At 47.6% G+C, this 20,356-nt stretch overlaps 1 protein-coding gene across 1 annotated transcript in view; it reads left to right on the plus strand.

Moving 5' to 3' along the window:
* Positions 1-19,864, plus strand: part of NOX5 (NADPH oxidase 5) — an 82,944-nt gene extending 63,080 nt beyond the window's left edge. Inside the window, exons 14-16 of the mRNA XM_030190470.1 lie at positions 8,370-8,469; positions 16,092-16,258; positions 19,733-19,864. Coding sequence (XP_030046330.1) covers positions 8,370-8,469; positions 16,092-16,258; positions 19,733-19,864 — 399 coding nt within the window. The remainder of the gene's footprint in view (positions 1-8,369; positions 8,470-16,091; positions 16,259-19,732) is intronic.
* The last annotated feature ends 492 nt before the right edge of the window (positions 19,865-20,356 follow it).

The raw sequence follows: 20,356 nt of genomic DNA on the forward strand, positions 1-20,356 counted from the left end.
AGGAAGAAGAAGACCCCAGATATTTCTCTGACGAGGAGTCTGAGGGTCTTCCTTCTGATCCCACTCCCTCTCCTGAAAGACAGCTTTCTCCTCCTGAGAGTCTGTCTTTCGCTTCCTTTGTCCGGGAGATGTCTACGGCCATCCCCTTCCCGGTGGTTGTGGAGGACGAGCCCAGGGCTGAAATGTTTGAGCTCCTGGACTATCCTTCTCCACCTAAGGAAGCGTCCACTGTTCCCTTGCACCATGTCCTAAAAAAGACATTGCTTGCGAACTGGACAAAACCTCTAACTAATCCCCACATCCCCAAGAAGATCGAGTCCCAGTACCGGATCCATGGGGACCCAGATCTGATGCGCACCCAGTTGCCTCATGATTCTGGAGTTGTGGATCTGGCCCTAAAGAAGGCTAAGAGTTCTAGGGAGCATGCTTCGGCGCCCCCGGGCAAGGACTCTAGAACCTTAGACTCCTTTGGGAGGAAGGCCTACCATTCCTCTATGCTCGTGGCCAAAATCCAGTCTTACCAGCTCTACACGAGCATACACATGCGGAACAATGTGCGGCAGTTGGCGGGCTTGGTTGATGCTCTCCCCCCCGAGCAGGCCAAGCCTTTTCAGGAGGTGGTCAGGCAGCTGAAGGCGTGCAGAAAATTCCTGGCCAGAGGGGTGTATGACACCTTTGATGTTGCGTCCAGGGCCGCTGCTCAAGGTGTGGTGATGCGCAGGCTCTCATGGCTGCGTGCCGCCGACCTGGAGAATAGACTCCAGCAGCGGATTGCGGACTCGCCTTGCCGTGCGGACAACATTTTTGGAGAGAAAGTCGAACAGGTGGTAGAGTCTCTCCACCAGCGGGACACCGCATTCGACAAGTTCTCCTGCCAGCAGCCTTCAGCATCTACCTCTACAGGTAGAAGATTTTTCGGGGGAAGGAAGACTGTTCCCTACTCTTCTGGTAAGCGTAGGTACAATCCTCCTTCTCGACAGCCTGCGGCCCAGGCTAAGCCCCAGCGCGCTCGCTCTCGTCAGCAGCGTGCGCCTCAGCCAGGCCCCTCGGCTCCCCAGCAAAAGCAAGGGGCGAGCTTTTGACTGGCTCCAGCAGAGCATAGCCGACATCCAAGTGTCAGTGCCGGGCGACCTACCAGTCGGGGGGAGGTTGAAAGCTTTTCACCAAAGGTGGCCTCTAATAACCTCCGATCAGTGGGTTCTCCAAATAGTCCGGCAAGGATACACCCTCAATTTGGCCTCAAAACCTCCAAATTGTCCACTGGGAGCTCAGTCTTACAGCTTCCAGCACAAGCAGGTACTTGCAGAGGAACTCTCCGCCCTTCTCAGCGCCAATGCGGTCGAGCCCGTGCCATCCGGGCAAGAAGGGCTGGGATTCTATTCCAGGTACTTCCTTGTGGAAAAGAAAACAGGGGGGATGCGTCCCATCCTAGACCTAAGGGCCCTGAACAAATATCTCGTAAAAGAAAAGTTCAGGATGCTTTCCCTGGGCACCCTTCTCCCCATGATTCAGCAAAACGATTGGCTATGCTCTCTGGACTTGAAGGATGCCTACACACACATCCCGATACTGCCAGCTCACAGACAGTATCTGCGATTTCAGTTGGGCACACGCCACTTCCAGTACTGTGTGCTACCCTTTGGGCTCGCCTCTGCGCCCAGGGTGTTCACAAAGTGCCTAGCTGTGGTAGCAGCGGCACTTCGCAGGCTGGGGGTGCACGTGTTCCCATATCTCGACGATTGGCTGGTGAAGAACACATCCGAGGCAGGAGCCCTGCAGTCCATGCAGATGACTATTCGCCTCCTGGAGCTACTGGGGTTTGTGATAAATTATCCAAAGTCCCATCTTCTCCCAGTGCAGAAACTCGAATTCATAGGAGCTCTGCTGGATTCTCGGACGGCTCGCGCCTATCTCCCAGAGACAAGGGCCAACAACCTGTTGTCCCTCGTCTCGCAGGTGCGAGCGTCCCAGCAGATCACAGCTCGGCAGATGTTGAGATTGCTGGGCCACATGGCCTCCACAGTTCATGTGACTCCCATGGCCCGTCTTCACATGAGATCTGCTCAATGGACCCTAGCCTCCCAGTGGTATCAGGCTGCTGGGGGTCTAGAAGACGTGATCCACCTGTCCACGAGTTTTCTCGAATCCCTGTATTGGTGGACAATCTGGTCCAATTTGACTCTGGGACGTCCTTTCCAAATTCCTCAGCCACAAAAAGTGCTGACAACGGATGCGTCTCTCCTGGGATGGGGAGCTCATGTCGATGGGCTTCACACCCAAGGAAGCTGGTCCCTCCAGGAACGTGGTCTACAGATCAATCTCCTGGAGTTGCGAGCGATCTGGAACGCTCTGAAGGCTTTCAGAGATCGGCTGTCCCATCAAATTATCCAAATTCAGACAGACAACCAGGTTGCCATGTACTATGTCAACAAGCAGGGGGGCACCGGATCTCGCCCCCTGTGTCAGGAAGCCGTCAGCATGTGGCTCTGGGCTCGCCGTCTCGGCATGGTGCTCCAAGCCACATATCTGGCAGGCGTAAACAACAGTCTGGCCAACAGACTGAGCTGGATTATGCAACCTCACGAGTGGTCGCTCAACTCCAGAGTGGTGCGCCAGATCTTCCAAGCGTGGGGCACCCCCTTGGTGGATCTCTTCGCATCTCGAGTGAACCACAAAGTCCCTCAGTTCTGTTCCAGGCTTCAGGCCCCTGGCAGACTGGCATCGGATGCCTTCCTCCTGGATTGGGGGGAGGGCCTGCTGTATGCTTATCCTCTCATTCCTCTGGTGGGGAAGACTTTGTTGAAACTCAAACAAGACCGAGGCACCATGATTCTGATTGCTCCTTTTTGGCCGCGTCAGATCTGGTTCCCTCTTCTTCTGGAGTTATCCTCAGAAGAACCGTGGAGATTGGAGTGTTTTCCGACCCTCATCACGCAGGACGAAGGGGCTCTTCTGCATCCCAGCCTCCGGTCCCTGGCTCTCACGGCCTGGATGTTGAGAGCGTAGACTTTGCCTCTTTGGGTCTGTCAGAGGGTGTCTCCCGCGTCTTGCTTGCTTCCAGGAAAGATTCCACTAAGAGGAGTTACTTCTTTCTGTGGAGGAGGTTTGCCGTCTGGTGTGACAGCAAGGCCCTAGCTCCTCGCTCTTGTCCTACACAGACCCTGCTTGAATACCTTCTGCACTTGTCTGAGTCTGGTCTCAAGACCAACTCTGTAAGAGTTCACCTTAGCGCAATCAGTGCATACCATTACCATGTGGAAGGTAAGCCGATCTCAGGACAGCCTTTAGTTGTTCGCTTCATGAGAGGTTTGCTTTTGTCAAAGCCCCCTGTCAAGCCTCCTACAGTGTCATGGGATCTCAATGTCGTTCTCACCCAGCTGATGAAACCTCCTTTTGAGCCACTGAATTCCTGCCATCTGAAGTACTTGACCTGGAAGGTCATTTTCTTGGTGGCAGTTACTTCAGCTCGTAGAGTCAGTGAGCTTCAGGCCCTGGTAGCCCAGGCCCCTTACACCAAATTTCATCATAACAGAGTAGTCCTCCGCACTCACCCTAAGTTCTTGCCAAAGGTCGTGTCGGAGTTCCATCTGAACCAGTCAATTGTCTTGCCAACATTCTTTCCCCGTCCTCATTCCTGCCCTGCTGAACGTCAGCTGCACACATTGGACTGCAAGAGAGCATTGGCCTTCTACCTGGAGCGGACACAGCCCCACAGACAGTCCGCCCAATTGTTTGTTTCTTTTGATCCCAATAGGAGGGGAGTGGCTGTAGGGAAACGCACCATATCCAATTGGCTAGCAGATTGCATTTCCTTCACTTACGCCCAGGCGGGGCTGGCTCTTGAGGGTCATGTCACGGCTCATAATGTTAGAGCCATGGCTGCGTCGGTAGCCCACTTGAAGTCAGCCTCCATTGAAGAAATTTGCAAAGCTGCGACGTGGTCATCTGTCCACACATTCACATCTCATTACTGCCTGCAGCAGGATACCCGACGCGACAGTCGGTTCGGGCAGTCAGTTCTTCAGAACCTGTTTGGGCTTTAGGATCCAACTCCACCCCCCGAGGGCCCTGTTTGTTCTGTTCCAGGCTGCACTCTCAGTTAGTTGGTAAATTTTTTAGGTCAATCTCAGTTATGTCCTCGCCGTTGCGAGGCCCAATTGACCATGGTTGTTGTTTTGAGTGAGCCTGGGGGCTAGGGATACCCCATCAGTGAGAACAAGCAGCCTGCTTGTCCTCGGAGAAAGCGAATGCTACATACCTGTAGAAGGTATTCTCCGAGGACAGCAGGCTGATTGTTCTCACAAACCCGCCCGCCTCCCCGTTGGAGTTGTGTCTTCCCTTGAAGTGTATTGTCTTGCTACATACTGGACTGGCCGGCTCGAGCCGGTTTCGGGCGGGAAGACGGCCGCGCATGCGCGGTGCGCGCAGGCGCGCGAGGACTAGCAAACGTCTTTGCTAGAGAAGTTTCCGATTGGAGGGGCTGCCGTGGACGTCACCCATCAGTGAGAACAATCAGCCTGCTGTCCTCGGAGAATACCTTCTACAGGTATGTAGCATTCGCTGCGCTTGTACATGTGGGACCCTCTCATACTGTGTGCGCACATGCAGTGGCATAGCCAAGGGTGGGCCCGAGTGGGCCCAAGCTCACCCACTTAGGGTTCAGGCCCACCCAGTAGTAGCACACCTATGTTTTGTACTTTTTTGGGATCTTGCCTGGTACTTGTGACCTGGATTGGCCACTGTTGGAAACAGGATGCTGGGCTTGATGGACCTTTGGTCTGTCCCAGTGTGGCAACACTTATGTACTTATGTGCTTGGGATTCTGAATGGAGTCTTGCTACTCTTTAGAATTCTAGAATCTTGCTACTCTTTGGGGTTCCACATGGAATGTTGCTACACTTTGAAATTCTGCATGGAATCTTGTTATTCTTTAGAATTCTAGAATCTTGCTATTCTTTGGGGTTCTACGTGGAATGTTGCTACTATTGTGTACTAGTAACCTGGATTAGCCACTGTTGGAAACAGAATGCTGGTCTTGATGGACCTTTGGTCTTTCCCAGTATGGCAATACTTATGTACTTATGTGCTTGGGATTCTGAATGGAATCTTGCTACTCTTTGGGGTTCCACATGGAATGTTGCTACACTTTGAAATTCTGCATGGAATCTTGTTATTCTATAGAATTCTAGAATCTTGCTACTCTTTGGGGTTCCACATGGAATGTTGCTACACTTTGAAATTCTGCATGGAATCTTGTTATTCTATAGAATTCTAGAATCTTGCTACTCTTTGGGGTTCCACGTGGAATGTTGCTACACTTTGAAATTCTGCATGGAATCTTGTTGTTCTTTAGAATTCTAGAATCTTGCTATTCTTTGGGGTTCTACGTGGAATGTTGCTACTATTGTGTACTAGTAACCTGGATTAGCCACTGTTGGAAACAGAATGCTGGGCTCGATGGACCTTTGGTCTTCCCCAGTATGGCAATACTTATGTACTTATGACTGGCAGGGATTCCCAAGCCCCACCAACTGCAAACTCCCAACAATTGTTCCTCTTGCATATCTTGTAAATAGCAGATCTTCGCCCGCAGCAAGCAGTGACTCATACATACTGCGGCCCCACAGCCTTCCCTCTGATGTATTCTCACCTATGCGGGAACAGAAGCTACATCAATGGGAAGGTTGTGGGGGGGGGGGGCAACATGAGCAGTGTGTATTAGTTGCTGCTCGCTGACAGTGAAAATCTGCTATTTAAAAGGTATGCGGGGGGGGGGGGGGGGGGGGGAATGTTTGAGAGACCATATGGCATGCAAGTGAGAGAAGGAGAGACCAAATCACCTGTAGGATGGGGCAGGATTCCTCTGCCCACCCATTTTGGTCCCAGGCCCACCCAAAATTAGGTGTCTGGTTATGCCCCTGCGCACATGTTTACCACGGACATGCATAACTGTAACAGTCTCAGTTGTTCTCTCATTTGAGGTTGCAGAATGAAGGGGAGTTAAGGGCATTGTGCCTGCTTTCCTTTATCAGTTGTGTATTTGCCAATTTCTACAGCCGCTACCGCCAGTCGGAGCACGGCCCCAAGGTGGAGGTGGTCTGCGTGTCGTCCGTCTATCTGCAGAGAAAGGTGGCCATCTGGTTGATGTCATTGGCTGCCAAAATGTTGTGTTGATCAGCAACCAGAATTCTGTTCTGCGAGAGAGGCGTAGACAGAGCCGGGTAAGGAGGGAGGGAGAAAGAGGAGAGGGGGAAGAGAGAGAAACTGATGGAGGAGAGGCACAGATCTGGGCCTGGGGGTCTTGTTGTTTCTGCTGCTAATAGGCACTGAAGCTCGTTTTCCTTTAGTCTCTTCTCTGTGAAGCAGCGGATAACCGCGCTGCTGTCAGATCTGTTAGGGTGTGGTGACGCATGCACATGCAGAGCACGCTGGGAGAGACCCGTGAAGTGACGCATGTGCGGCACGTCGGTCAGCCTTCATTTATATAGTAGGATTAGAATTTATTTGCCACCTTTTTAAAGGAATTCACTCAAACCAGTATACAGTAAGAATAAATCAAACATGAGCAATAGATGTAGACAGTGGTGTGCTGGAGCCAGCTTCGACCGTCTCGCAAGAGCCGGTTGTTAAATTTTTTACCATCTTGCGAGCCGGTTGTTCTTCAGGGCGAGCCAGCTCTTCTCCCTCCCTCCCCTGAGCTACAGGGTCCCAGGCTCTGAGTCCAATACATACCTGAAGAAGGCAACCTGGTTGTCCAGTGGATTCTTCGGGGCAGGCAGGAAAGATCCCCAGTCTTTTCTGCCCGCTGCCAGCGCTGACTGTCCCATGGCGCTACTGCATTGCTCTTCAAAATGGCCGCAAGACTTACAAGGCCAGCCTCCAAGACTTCAGCAGAAGTCTCGGTGGCCATTTTTAAAGAGTGATCCGGTAGCAGGGGAGGGTCAGCACCAGCAGTGGGCAGGAAAGACACGGGTCTCTCCCAACGGTGCTCTGCATGCACATGCGTCACCACACCATAACAGATCTGACAGCAGCGGGGGCGGAGGAGAAGAGGAGAGCCGGCTTGTCTTGCACCACAGGGGCAGGGAGGGGAGGAGGAGAAGAGCAGAGCCACAGAATCTCAGTCTTCCTGGAGAGAGTAATGCATTGCCCCCCTTCCAGGCTCTCTCCCCGGCTCTCCTCCCCTCCCTGCCCCTGTGGTGCAAGGCAAGCCGGCTCTCCTCTTCTCCTCCACCCCCACTGCTGTCAGATGTCTATTGATGGCTCTCTCATTCTCCCTGTCTCCTCAGCTCGAAACCTTGGGGTTATCTTTGACTCTTCTCTCTCCTTCTCTGCTCATATCCAGCAGACCCCCAAGACCTGTCATTTCTTTCTTCACAACATCCGTAAAATCCGCCCCTTTCTTTCCGAGCACTCTACCAAAACCCTCGTCCACACCCTTGTCACCTCTGTTTAGACTACTACATCTGCTTCTTGCTGGCCTCCCACTTAGTCACCTCTCTCCTCTCCAATCGGTTCAAAACTCTGCTGCCCGTCTCGTCTTCCGCCAGGGTCGCTTTACTCATACTACCCCTCTCCTCAAGACCCTTCACTGGCTCCCTATCCGTTTTCGCATCCTGTTCAAGCTTCTTCTACTAACCTATAAATGTACTCACTCTGCTGCTCCCCAGTATCTCTCCACACTCGTCCTTCCCTACACCCCTTCCCGTGCACTCCGCTCCATGGATAAATCCTTCTTATCTGTTCCCTTCTCCACTACTGCCAACTCCAGACTTCGCGCCTTCTGTCTCGCTGCACCCTACGCCTGGAATAAACTTCCTGAGCCCCTACGTCTTGCCCCATCCTTGGCCACCTTTAAATCTAGACTGAAAGCCCACCTCTTTAACATTGCTTTTGACTCGTAAGCACTTGTAACCACTCGCCTCCACCTACCCTCCTCTCTTCCTTCCCGTTCACATTAATTGATTTGATTTGCTTACTTTATTTATTTCTTGTCTATTAGATTGTAAGCTCTTTGAGCAGGGACTGTCTTTCTTCTATGTTTGTGCAGCGCTGCGTACGCCTTGTAGCGCTATAGAAATGCTAAATAGTAGTAGTAGTAGTAGTAATATAGCCAGCCGTGCAATTTGGGGGGGGGGGGCAGAGGTGGACCGGGGAGAGAGCCTGTTGTTAAAAATTTACCAGCACACCACTGGACGTAGACAATATTGGGCATTTGTGTTGTTGGTCTGCTTCACACACTAAGGTGAGTGTTTGAATGGATTCCAAGAACACTTAAGGTGAAACACAGCCTTGCAAACTGTTCCTCCTACCCGATTTGTTTAACGCATTCTCTGCCACCATATTGAGGTTTTATTTGCTGATTTCAGGTGGATTTCATCTGGATAAACCGTGATCAGAAATTCTTTGAGTGGTTTGTGAGCCTGCTGACCAAACTGGAGCTGGATCAAGCAGATGAGGAACCTGAAGGTGTGTGAGGCCTCCTGGGGATGGGGATGGGGTACTGTGAAGGGATCAGTACAGCTGAATGCTTTAAACTGCTTATTATGTACTGGGAGTTGAGAATGTAGTACAATATATACCATAGAAGGTAAAGAGAAATGGGACTTGATATACTGCCTTTCTGAGGTTTTTGTGACTACATTCAAAGTGGTTTGCATAGTATATACAGGTACTTATTTGTACTTGGGGCAATGGAGTGTTAAGTGACTTGCCCAGGGTCACAAGGAGCTGCAGTGGGAATTGAACTCAGTTCCCCAGGATCAAAGTCCACTGCACTAACCACTAGGCTACTCCTCCACTCATTCCACCAATAAGAGCCAACCTCATCAGTGATGTCACAATGGCTTGATTGCCCAATACTTGGCTCACTTCTGATATTGTGATGTCATAAGGGAAAGGGAAATGGGACTTGATATACCGCCTTTCTGAGGTTTTTGCAACTACATTCAAAGTGGTTTGCATAGTATATACAGGTACTTATTTGTACCTGGGGCAATGGAGTGTTAAGTGACTTGCCCAGGGTCACAAGGAGCTGAAGTGGGAATTGAACCCAGTTCCCCAGGATCAACGTCTGCTGCACTAACCACTAGGCTACTCCTCCACTAGCAACATTCCCTGTAGAACCTCAAATAGGGAAAAGGAAATGGGACTTGATATACTAGGGTTTATGTAGTATATACAGGTACTTATTTGTACCTGGGGCAATGGAGGGTTAAGTGACTTCTTGCCCAGAGTCACAAGGAGCTGCAGTGGGAATTATAGAGAAAGAAATGACAGGTTTTAGCAGTCTGTTGAATATTTGCAGAGAAGGAGAGGGAGGAGTCAAAGATGACCCCAAGGTTAGGAGCTGATGAGACAGGAAGGATGAGACTGTTATCCACAGAAATAGAGAATGAGGGAGGAGGAGAGGTTGGTTTAGGGGGAAAGATAAGAAGCTCAGTCTTGGTCATGTTTAGTTTCAGATGGCGCTGAGACATCCAGGCAGCAATGTCAGACAGGCAGGCTGATACTTTGGCCTGGATTTCGGCTGAGATTTCTGGTGTGGAGAGGTAGATCTGGGAGTCATCAGCGTAAAGATGATACTGAAAACCATGGGATCAGATCAGAGTACCAAGGGAAGAAGTATAGATGAAGAAAATGTTGGAATGTAATTGTATTTTACATGCATTGCCTGTCACCTATTATTTCTCTGTGATTACTCTGTGACCTCTGATGTGAATTACTTAGAGAGGTCACAGCTATGCAACTTCCTGTGGGGGATAGATGCAGCAGACACAGCAGATGCAGCACATGGAGCACATGGAGCTCATGATCTCTCCTAACCTGAGAGGATCTATGGTGGTGTGAGCATCCATTACCATCTAAGCACATGGAAGGAGCTGATAAGACAAATGTATAGTAATATGTATATATAAGCCTGTCTGATTATAATCTAACTACAAACTGTGAGTAAACAGATGTTTTGTTACTTCAACTTTAAAGTGACTCAGCAGTGAATTATTCAGGGGTGAATGAGAGAGAGATGAAGAAAGAAATTAACATTTCTAAAGCTGAAGCTGTGTGTACTAAGATCTGCTAATTATTTACTACAAATAATCCAACAGAAAAGAAGTGGTCCCAGGACGGATCTCTGAGGTACACAGACTAACAGTGGGATAGAAGTAGAGGATGATCCACTAGAGTATACACTAAAGGTACACTAGGAGAGATAAGAAGAAAACCAGGAAAGAACAGAGCCCTGAAATCCAAGTGAGGACAGCGTATCAAGGAGTAGGCTGTGATCAACAGTGTCAAAAGCAGCAGATAGATCGAGAAGGATGAGGATAGAATAGAGACCTTTGGATCTGGCCAGGAACAGATCATTGGAGACTTTACCAAGCGCTGTTTCAGTTGAACGAAGGGGGCAAAAGCCAGATTGAAGTGGATCAAGAATAGCTTGAGATGAAAGAAAGTAAAGGCAACGGCGGTGAACGGCACGTTCAAGTATCTTGGATAGGAAAGGGAGGAGGGAGATGGGGGCGATAGTTGGAAGGACAGGTAGGGTCCAATGAAGGTTTTTTAAGGAGTGGTGTGACTACGGCATGTTTGAAGGCATCAGGAACTGTCGCAGTGGACAGTGAAATATTGAGGATATGGCAGATAAATGGAATGACAGTGAGACAGCCATGGGCAAAGAAATTATATTAATTGTTAATTCTGTTTAAAGCTTGGTGTTTAAATTCTATTTCAACTTTTTAGTCCTGTAAAGTGAAGGAATGTCATCTGGTTTAGATTCTCAAATGTCTAACTTTTGCTGGGCTAAAGGTCAGAGAGAGAAACTTTCTTTGACCCCTTGTGAGTGATGGATGGTTAAGGCTAGTTCATAGGTATTATTTTACCACACATATGGGTGCTATTATGAACAAGGCATGTTGCAGACATATTGTAGTTTTAAAAGGAATAGTTTTAAAATGCTTAGAAGGAAACAGGTTAGATATAGATATTCTAGATATTATAGATACCATTATAAATATTTAGAATATGTCTTATAAGAATTCTGATTTCTGTTTATTGTAGAATATGTTTTATTCTGTGTAATTAATAATTCTGTGTAGAATGTCTGTTCAATTCAGTGTGACTCTCAAGTAAGACTGCAGTTGAAAAGGTCATCATCTGGTTTGAATTATCCACAGTCCTAGCTAGTTCAATGTATGAAGCTAATAGGTGAAAAAGGTCAGAAAAAGTCAACTTACTTCCTTGATGGATTATAGTAAAATGTAGGACTGTATGCCATTAAGCAAGACTGGCCTCTTAGCCCCTAAATGAACCCAGTTTAAGCTATGACTGGGATTATGTGAATAATAATAAAATGTAAGAGTTCTGGTGCCCAATTGTCTGGTGTGAGAGGCCCCAGGTTATAGGTCAGTTTGAGGAATATCAAACCTATGTAACTGATATTTTTAAAGTATATGTATGGTAATAATTAGTTCAAGGCAAGGTAATCAATCTATTCTTTACCATCTGGAAAGTAAGGGGGGCTAGGAGGGGGATAGAACTGTATATAAGTGGGAGCAGAAGCAGCTTACGTCAGAAGGAACAGACAGAAGAAGGAGAGAAGAGAACTGAAGAGGACAGACAGAAGCCACAAAGACACAGAGAGCTGAGAAAGAGAAGAAGAGACTTAATGCTGATGTCCTACTTTGTTTGCTGGCAAATAAAGAAGATTTCTCTCTCACTCTGGTGTGTGCTGTTTGACTCCTGAAGTACCACAGATTCTGCTAACAATAGGGGTAATTCCTGAATCAATTCCTGCAACAACAGTAGGAGAGATAGTGTTAAGTAGATGGGTGGGAATAGGATCAGAGGAACAAATAGGTAGTTTCGAGGAGGAAAGAAGATGTGTAGTTTCCTCTTCAGTGATTTCAGAAAAGGAAGAAAAGGAGGCAGGGGTTGGAGGGTTGAGAGAATGGACTAAGGGAAGGAGAGGTGGAGGTGACCTGGTTGAGAATTCAAGTTTAATCTTGTGAACCTTATCATGAAAGAACTCAACCAGAGTCTGGGGGGAAAGTGAAGGAGGGGGTTGGAGGTGAAGGCACTTTGAGGAGAGAGTTCAGTGTGGCAAAGAGATGTCGAGGGTTTGAGCCAAGAGAATTAGTCAACTGGATGTAATAGTCCTGTTTGGCAAGTAAAAGAGCAGACTGGAAGGAGGTCAGCGAGAATTTGAAATGTATGAAGTCAGCATGGGCACGGGATTTCAGCCAAAGGCGTTCGGCAGAGCGGGCACAGGAACGTAGGTAGGGGATTCTAGAGGTCAGCCAAGGCTGGGGTTTGGTACGTTTTACAGAACGGGGAATGGGAGGAGCGAGAGTATCCAGAGCAGAGGAGAGAATAGTATTATAGGAAGAGACAGCCTCATTGACAGACTTGGATCCCTCCCTAAGGGGACAGATGACTCTGTAAGGTTCAGAGTGATTTAAAGCCCCTATTGTAAGGATTGTTTTTGCAGGTCCCTCCCTAATCTTCCATTAGCACCCAGGATTTGCAAAAAATGAATACAGGAGCACCTGTTGTCTCCCACATTAACCCTGTCTTATCCAGTTTGTGAATGCAGTAGCTGGTTAGTGCTTCCATGCGCCTTCCTCACCTATGATATTCCCCCTCCTGAAAATATTACAAAAAAGAATAAATAGCATACGATCAGCAAACACTGAAAGGCGAACTATTACACATTTTGCGGTAAGCCTTCTTTGTCCATGTTAAGCGCGTTAACACTTAACGTGATTTAGTAAAAGGGCCCCTCGATTCAGTTTCAGTAGAAAAAACGTCTTCATCTGAACAGGTACAATACGGTTGTTCATTACCTTTAGATAAATATGCTCTGAGAAATCAGTTTGACAGGACTCTCAGCTGTTTCTTTCCCTTTTCCCAGAGTCCCAGTTATCAAGATGGTTAGTCTTGTCTGCTAACACCTATCTGCCACTTCAGAATCATCCTGACTGTTCAGACATGACAGGGAATAGCAGAGGAAAATGTTACTGCTTAAATCTCTGAAGATAAAGAGAAACAGCCTCCTCTCTCTTCCACCAGAAGAAGGACTTTCAATAACTCCATTTATACAGAGAACCTCCTCTTACCTCCATTACACGTTAGGGATTTGCAAAGGGGGGAAATTCTGTTGGTTTTTGGAAAGGTTCTCAATTTTTGGAGTCTTTTCAGTTTCTTTTACATACTCAGTTTAATAAAAAAAAACATGTGGAAATAAGAATCAACAATCACGTTTTAGAGGGACTAACCATGTGTCTTTGACAAGCTTTCAAGAGTTAACCTTTCTTCTTGAAAGCTAGTCAAAGATACATTAAGTTAGGCCAATAAAAAGGTATCACCAGTAATTTGGTTGTTTTCTTTTCTTATTTCCATATATCCAAGTGGACTAACGCGGCCACAGCCATTCTCGTTACATGCATTAAAACTTTGTAATGCTCATTACTGATGAACAGAGGTTAAGACGGCTAGGACTCTTTATCCTGGAGAAAAGGCGGCTGAGGGGTGATATGATAGAGGTCTACAAAATAATGAGTGGGGTAGAGCGGACAGATGTGAAGCGTTTGTTTACGCTTTCTAACAATAATAGAACCAGGGGGCACAAGATGAAATTAGAATGTGGTAGGTTTAAAACAAATTGGAGAGAGGTTTTCTTTACTCAGTGTGTGGTTAGACTCTGGAACTCATTGCCAGAGAAGGTAGTGACGGCAGCTGGCCTTGCTGAGTTTAAAGGGGGTCTGGACAGATTCCTGAAGGAAAAGTCCATTGATCGTTATTAAATTCTGGGTTTTTGCCAGGTTCTTGGGGCCTGGATTGGCCGCTGTTGGAGACAGAGTGCTGGGCTTGATGGACCTTTGGTCTTTTCCCAGCGTGGCAGTGCTTATGTACTCAGATGAATGTGGAAAAAAGGCAGGAGAGGGGAGATATGATAGAGACATTTAAATACTTATGCGGCATAAATGCACAGGAGGAGAGTCTCTTTCAAAGGAAAGGAAGCTCTGGAACGAGGGGGCATAGATGAAGGTAAAAGGGGACAGGCTCAAAAGTAACCTAAGGAAATACTTCTTAAGGGAAAGGGTGGCAAATTCGTGGAACGGCCTCCCGGTGGAAGTGGTGGAGATGAAAACAGTATCTGAATTCAAGCTAGCTTGGGACATCTTTAAGGGACTGACAGAGTACATGGCATGGATGGGCAGACTGGATAGGCCATATGGCAGAGGCGTATCTGGACTTCGGCAGGAGGGGGGGGCCAGAGCCAGAGTGAGGGGGCACATTTTAGCCCCCCCTGGTGCCGCCGCCCCCCCCCCCGCCATTGCCGGACCCCCCCCCCCACCAACGACCCTCTCCACCCCCCCTCCGCCAACCCTCCCCTGCCGCCGTCGCCTACCTTTGCTGGCACGTGCAGGACGTCAGAACAGGAAGTTTTGCTGCAACGGAAGAGAGGACCTCGGCTGGCGGGGATTGGGGTCCCCCGCCAGCAAAGGTAGGCGACGGCAGGTTGGCGGCAGAAGGGGGGTGGAGAGGGGCGTTGGCAGGGTGGTCCAGGGCCAAATCTTTGGGGGCCCAGGCCCCCGTGGCCCCACGCAGATACGCCCCTGCCATATGGTCTTTATCTGTCTACACCTTTCTCTGTTTTTCCTATATCTCAACAATAGGGTACAGTATTCCTTACATGTCTTTAGCTTGTCTAGATCCCTGTCAGATAATAATAATTATTATTATTATTTGTTACATTTGTACCCCACATTTTCCCACCTATTTGCAGGCTCAATGTGGCTTACATAATACCATAAAGGCGTTCGCCAGTCGGTTGATAACAAATACAGGTTGTATTGTGGTCGAATGAGGTAGGTGTGTGTCAGGCACCGTGAAGGTCGAAGGGAATGAAGATTGTATATTGTTCAGTACGATCATTGGTTGTGCTGTGTTGCTGGGTGTAGGGATAAGCCTTTTTGAAGAGGTTGGTTTTTAATGATTTTCTGAAGTATAGGGAGTCATGGATTATTTTTACATTTTCCAAGTGATTTTCACAGGTAAAAAGAATCAACTGTCTGCTAATTGTCCTCCTCCCTCAATGCAGCTAAAGTCCATATGTCCCATTGTACATAGAATGTAGAGACAGGAAATGAGACGCACAGGAAGGGATGTGCCCGGTTCCAGTGGCCTTCTAGAAAAGGATCCGCTGCTGAAGGAACCTTTCCAAAATACCTGCAGAAATGCACATGCATTAAAGGCATTTGCAGCTAGTTTACAATTGGTGTATCTGGGTTTTAAAAAGGTTTGGACAAGTTCCTGGAGGAAAAGGCCATAGTCTGCTATTGAGACAGACATGGGGGAAGCCACTGCTTGCCCTGGGGTTGGTAGCATGGAACATTGCTACTAGTTGGGTTTCTGCCAAGTACTTGTGACTTGGATTGGCCACTGTTGGAAACTGGATACTAGGTTGGATGGACCATTAGTCTGACCCAGTATGGCTATTCTTATGTTCATAAACGAAAACATGAACGGCACGGAGCTCTCAGCAATTTCACAACTTCCCCATGTTACAAACCTCCATGTGTAAGTGTTCCCAATTAGGAATAAGGCCTCAATTGTAAGGTGCTTTCATTTTGGAGGCAGAAATAAGCTCCCTGGTGTTAAGCCCTGGCTGAAAGGTGCAGTGTAAAACCTGACATGGAAATATTTCCCCATATTTGTGCATTCCCTTTGTAAAATGTGTAGACGTTTAGTCCCACCCAAGCCACGTCCCCTTGAAATCACAGTAAGCTGTGGATCTGCATATGTAAATAGCAGCTTTCTGAAATATGCACTATACATGTGTAAATATCACTATTTACTTGTGAATATGTTTCTAAACTATTGGTGCATGTATCACAGCTGCAGTGAGAGGCAGGAAAGGATTCCTGGGGAGGAGCCGAGTTTGGAGAGGGGGCAGAATGTGTGTGTGGGTTGCTTTGCAGTTTTTGTCCCAGTGTGGATAGTTTGGAATCTGTCTTGTTACTAATAATTGTGCTACTTCTGGCTCCCTCTTCCTACGCTAAGGGCAGAGCTTCTTCCTGTTCCTGCAGGTCGTTTCTTGGATATGCATATGTACATGACTTCTGCCCTGAGTATGAATGACATGAAAGCTATCGGACTGCAGATGGCTCTGGATCTGCTTGCAAAGAAAGAGCAGAGAGACTCCATCACAGGTCTGAGAACGAGGACACAACCAGGACGACCAGACTGGACCAAGGTAAGGCAGAGCACAGAGAGGAAGAACAGGGAGGGACAGGAGCTTTTGTCTGGTTCCTCAGGATATTATCAGGAGAAAAGCCTAAGATCTGCTTAAATCCAGGTGTTCATCTGTAAACTGGAAGATTAAAACAAAGAACAACAAACAACTTTAATCCTCCATAACCCTTTATCATAAGCTCTCTAAACTACTGGAAAGATCAAATGCTTGCTGTGTGCAGATTAACTGAGGTATTTGAGAGAGCCTGAACCTGCTAGAAAATTCCACCAATCATGGGTGGTACAAGTGGAAAAGACACAAGGCCAGATATTCAAAAGGACACCTCCTATATGGGCTGCTGCTGTATAGATAAGACCACTTTCCATGGACTCTCAACAGAGTGGAGGAGTGGCCTAGTGGTTAGGGTGGTGGACTTTGGTCCTGGGGAACTTCAGGCACAGGCAGCTCCTTGTGACTCTGGGAAGTCACTTAACCCTCCATTGCCCCATGTAAGCCACATTGAGCCTGCCATGAGTGGGAAAGTGCAGGGTACAAATGTAACAAAAACAAACTACCCAGATACTGCTGAAAATTCTTAAAGCCCTCTCCGGTACGTAACTGTTGCCATACTGGGACAGACCAAAGGTCCATCAAGCCCAGCATCCTGTTTCCAACAGTGGCCAATCCAGGTCACAAATATCTGGCAAGATCCCAAAACAGTACAATATATTTTATGTTGCTTATCCCAGAAATAAGCAGTGAATTTTCTCAAGTCCGTTTTAATAATGGCTTATGGACTTTTCTGTTAGGAAGCTATCTAAACCTTTTTTTAAAGCCCGCTAAGCTAACTGCTTTTACTACATTCTCTGGCAACAAATTCCAGAGTTTAATTACACGCTGAGTGAAGAAATTTTCTCCAATTCATTTTAAATGTACTACTTTGTAGCTTCATCGCATGCCTAGTCCTAGTATTTTTGGAAAGAATAAACAAGTGATTCATGTCTACCCATTCCACTCATTATTTTATAGACCTCTATCATATCTCCCCTCAGCCGTCTTTTCTCCAAGCTTAAGAGCCCTAGCCGCTTTAGCCTTTGCTCATAGGGAAGTCGTCTCATCCCTTTTCTAATTCCACTATCGGGCTCATTTTCGAAAGAGAAGGAAACCCATCTTTCGACTTAAAGGGGAAGATAGACATCCTTCTCCCAGAGTCGTCCAAATCAGTATAATCAAAAGCTGATTTTGGACATCCCCAACTGCTTTCCGTCGCAGGGATGGCCAAAGTTCAAGGGGGCTTATAGGAGGCATAGCGAAGGCGGGACTTGGGTGTGCCTAACACTTGGACGTCCTTGACCCATAATCGAAAGAAACAAGGACGTCCCTGACGAACACTTGGATGACTTTACCTGGTTGTGTTTTTCTTATGACCAAGGCACAAAAAGGTGCCTGAAATGACCAGATGACCACCGGAGAGAATCGGGGTTCACCTCCCCTTATTCCCCCAGTGGTCACTAACCCCCTCCCACCCTCAAAAAATATCTTTAAAAATATTGATTGCCAGCCTCAGATGTCATACTCAGGTCCATGACAGCAGTATGCAGGTCCCTGGAGTAGTTTTATTGGGTGCAGTGCACTTCAGGTAGGTGGACCCAGGCCCATACCCCCTCTACCTGCTACGTTTGTAGAGGAAGCAGCGAGCCCTCCAAAACCCACCACAAACCCACTGTACCCACATCTAGGTGCCCCCCTTCACCCGTAAGGGCTATGGTAGTGGTGTACAGTTGGGGGTAGTGGGTTTTGGGGGGCTCAGCACACAAGGTAAGGGAGCTATGTACCTGAGAGCAATTTATGAAGTCCACTGCAGTTACCCCTAGGGTGCCCGGTTGGTGTCCTGGCATGTCAGGCGGACCAGTAACATAGTAGATGACGGCAGAAAAAGACCTGCACGGTCCATCCAGTCTGCCCAACAAGATAACTCATACTGTATGTGCTACTTTTTCTGTATACCTTACCTTGATTTGTACCTGTCTTTCAGGGCACAGACCGTATAAGTCTGTCCAGCACTATCCCCACCTCCCAACCACAAGCCCCGCCTCCCACCATCGGCTCTGGCACAGACCATATAAGTCTGCCCAGCACTATCCCTGCCTCCCACCACCAGCTCTGGCACAGTGCAGTACAAATGCTGGCTCCTCCCACGACAAAAGGGCTTGCATTTGGTCGTTTCTGAGATGGGCGTCCTTAGTTTCCATTATCGCCGAAAATCAGAAACGACCAAGTCTAGGGATGACCAAATTTAAGGATTTGGACGTCCCTGATGGTATTTCGAAACAAAAATCGAGCGTGGCACTGGAAGATTGGAGGGTGGCCAATGTAATGCCAGTTTTTAAAAAAGGTTTCAGAGGAGATCCAGGAAATTATAGGCCAGTGAGTCTGACGTTGGTGCCGGGCAAAATGGCAGCACACCAAAATGTACCCCCCCCCCCCCCACACACACACACACACATCTCAGGCACTGGCTGCCTCCCACCGCGAGGTCTGGCTATGCCCCTGGACTCAATTCGAGGACACAGTGTGGTCAGAGACACGGCTTCAAATCTGGGGGGCAATCCCCAAAGAGTAGCACCTCTGCTAATCCTAACAGACAGGTTTATAAAGAGGTCCAAGTGTATTCTAAAACAATGCGCAGAAATCCATGCGTATTCGTTAACAATACGCGTAACTTAATTGGCTTAACAAACAACAATGAGCACTAATTGGCAATAATTAGACTTGTGTATTCTGTAACGCAGAGTGCTTAAATTCTAATGCATGCAGCGAAATAGGGGTGTGGTTATGGACGGAGAAACGGGCATATCGTGGGCATTCCAAAATTTACACTCAATGTCATTGACTATGTCCCTCTGCACCTAATACGCACTGGTATTTACATCAAGTAAAACATGGCCTAAATGGACACGACCAAATTTGGTCACATGGCGAGGCGCTCAGCGTATTCTGTACACCGCGTAGAAATGTAAGCCCATTCTATAAAATTTAGGCATATTTTTTTACTGCGTGGACTTTTCAGGTACCATATACAGAATCTGGGCCTGCATTAATGCCAATATTCCCATTATGAACTATTCTAGAACACGGAGCCTTCGAAGGCGAACGCATATAATTTACACACATTTTCTAGCAACCTAACCTTGAGCATTTACCGCAGGTCTACGGCTGACGTACGTGTGTTACTAGTATTATCTTTTTTTTAAAAAGGCAGGTCCCAAACAGGTTAACCCTTTATGGAAACACAGGACAGCACAAGAACAAGGCAAACTCCAGCCAGCTGAGAAGACCAAAAAAGCTTTTCTTAATACACATTTTAGTGCTGACAATCTGATTATGTTTTCTTGTAACAACGGATAGCGCAGGAAACATCTGCTGAAGAAAGTGGGGCAGGTAATGACCTGTACAAGCAGCTTTTACATTCTGTTGTTTCTTTTTTTTTTTCAGGTGTTTCAGAAAATTGGGCAGGAGAAGAGAGGGAAAGTGCATGTTTTCTTCTGCGGCTCCCCAATGCTTGCCAAGGTCATCAAAGCACACTGTGAACAGCTCCACTTCAAGTTTTTCAAAGAACATTTCTAATTCTACCAGGCTGCACTTCTTGGGCTGACCTCAAGGTGTCGCTAAAAGGCTGCATGACGGCAGCAGCTGTTCCAGAAATGTATTTATTGCACTTGTATCCCACATTTTCCCACCTATTTGCAGGCTCAATGTGGCTTACGTAGTAACCGTGATGGCGATCGCCAGTTCCAGTATAGCAGATACAGAGTGACAATTTTATTTTATTTTTGTTACATTTGTACCCTGCGCTTTCCCACTCATGGCAGGCTCAATGCGGCTTACATGGGGCAATGGAGGGTTAAGTGACTTGCCCAGAGTCACAAGGAGCTGCCTGTGCCTGAAGTGGGAATCAAACTCAGTTCCTCAGTTCCTCAGGACCAAAGTCCACCACCCTAACCACTAGGCCACTCCTCCACAATGTAGAAGGTTCGTGTAGGATAAACACAACAGGGAATAAGGAGGAAGGGTTGAGTTGTGATCAATTCGAGTCTTAGTTTCCTTGTGTTGTGGGAT

Source organism: Microcaecilia unicolor, chromosome 1 (genome assembly GCF_901765095.1).
Source record: "Microcaecilia unicolor chromosome 1, aMicUni1.1, whole genome shotgun sequence".
Taxonomy (NCBI): domain Eukaryota; kingdom Metazoa; phylum Chordata; class Amphibia; order Gymnophiona; family Siphonopidae; genus Microcaecilia; species Microcaecilia unicolor.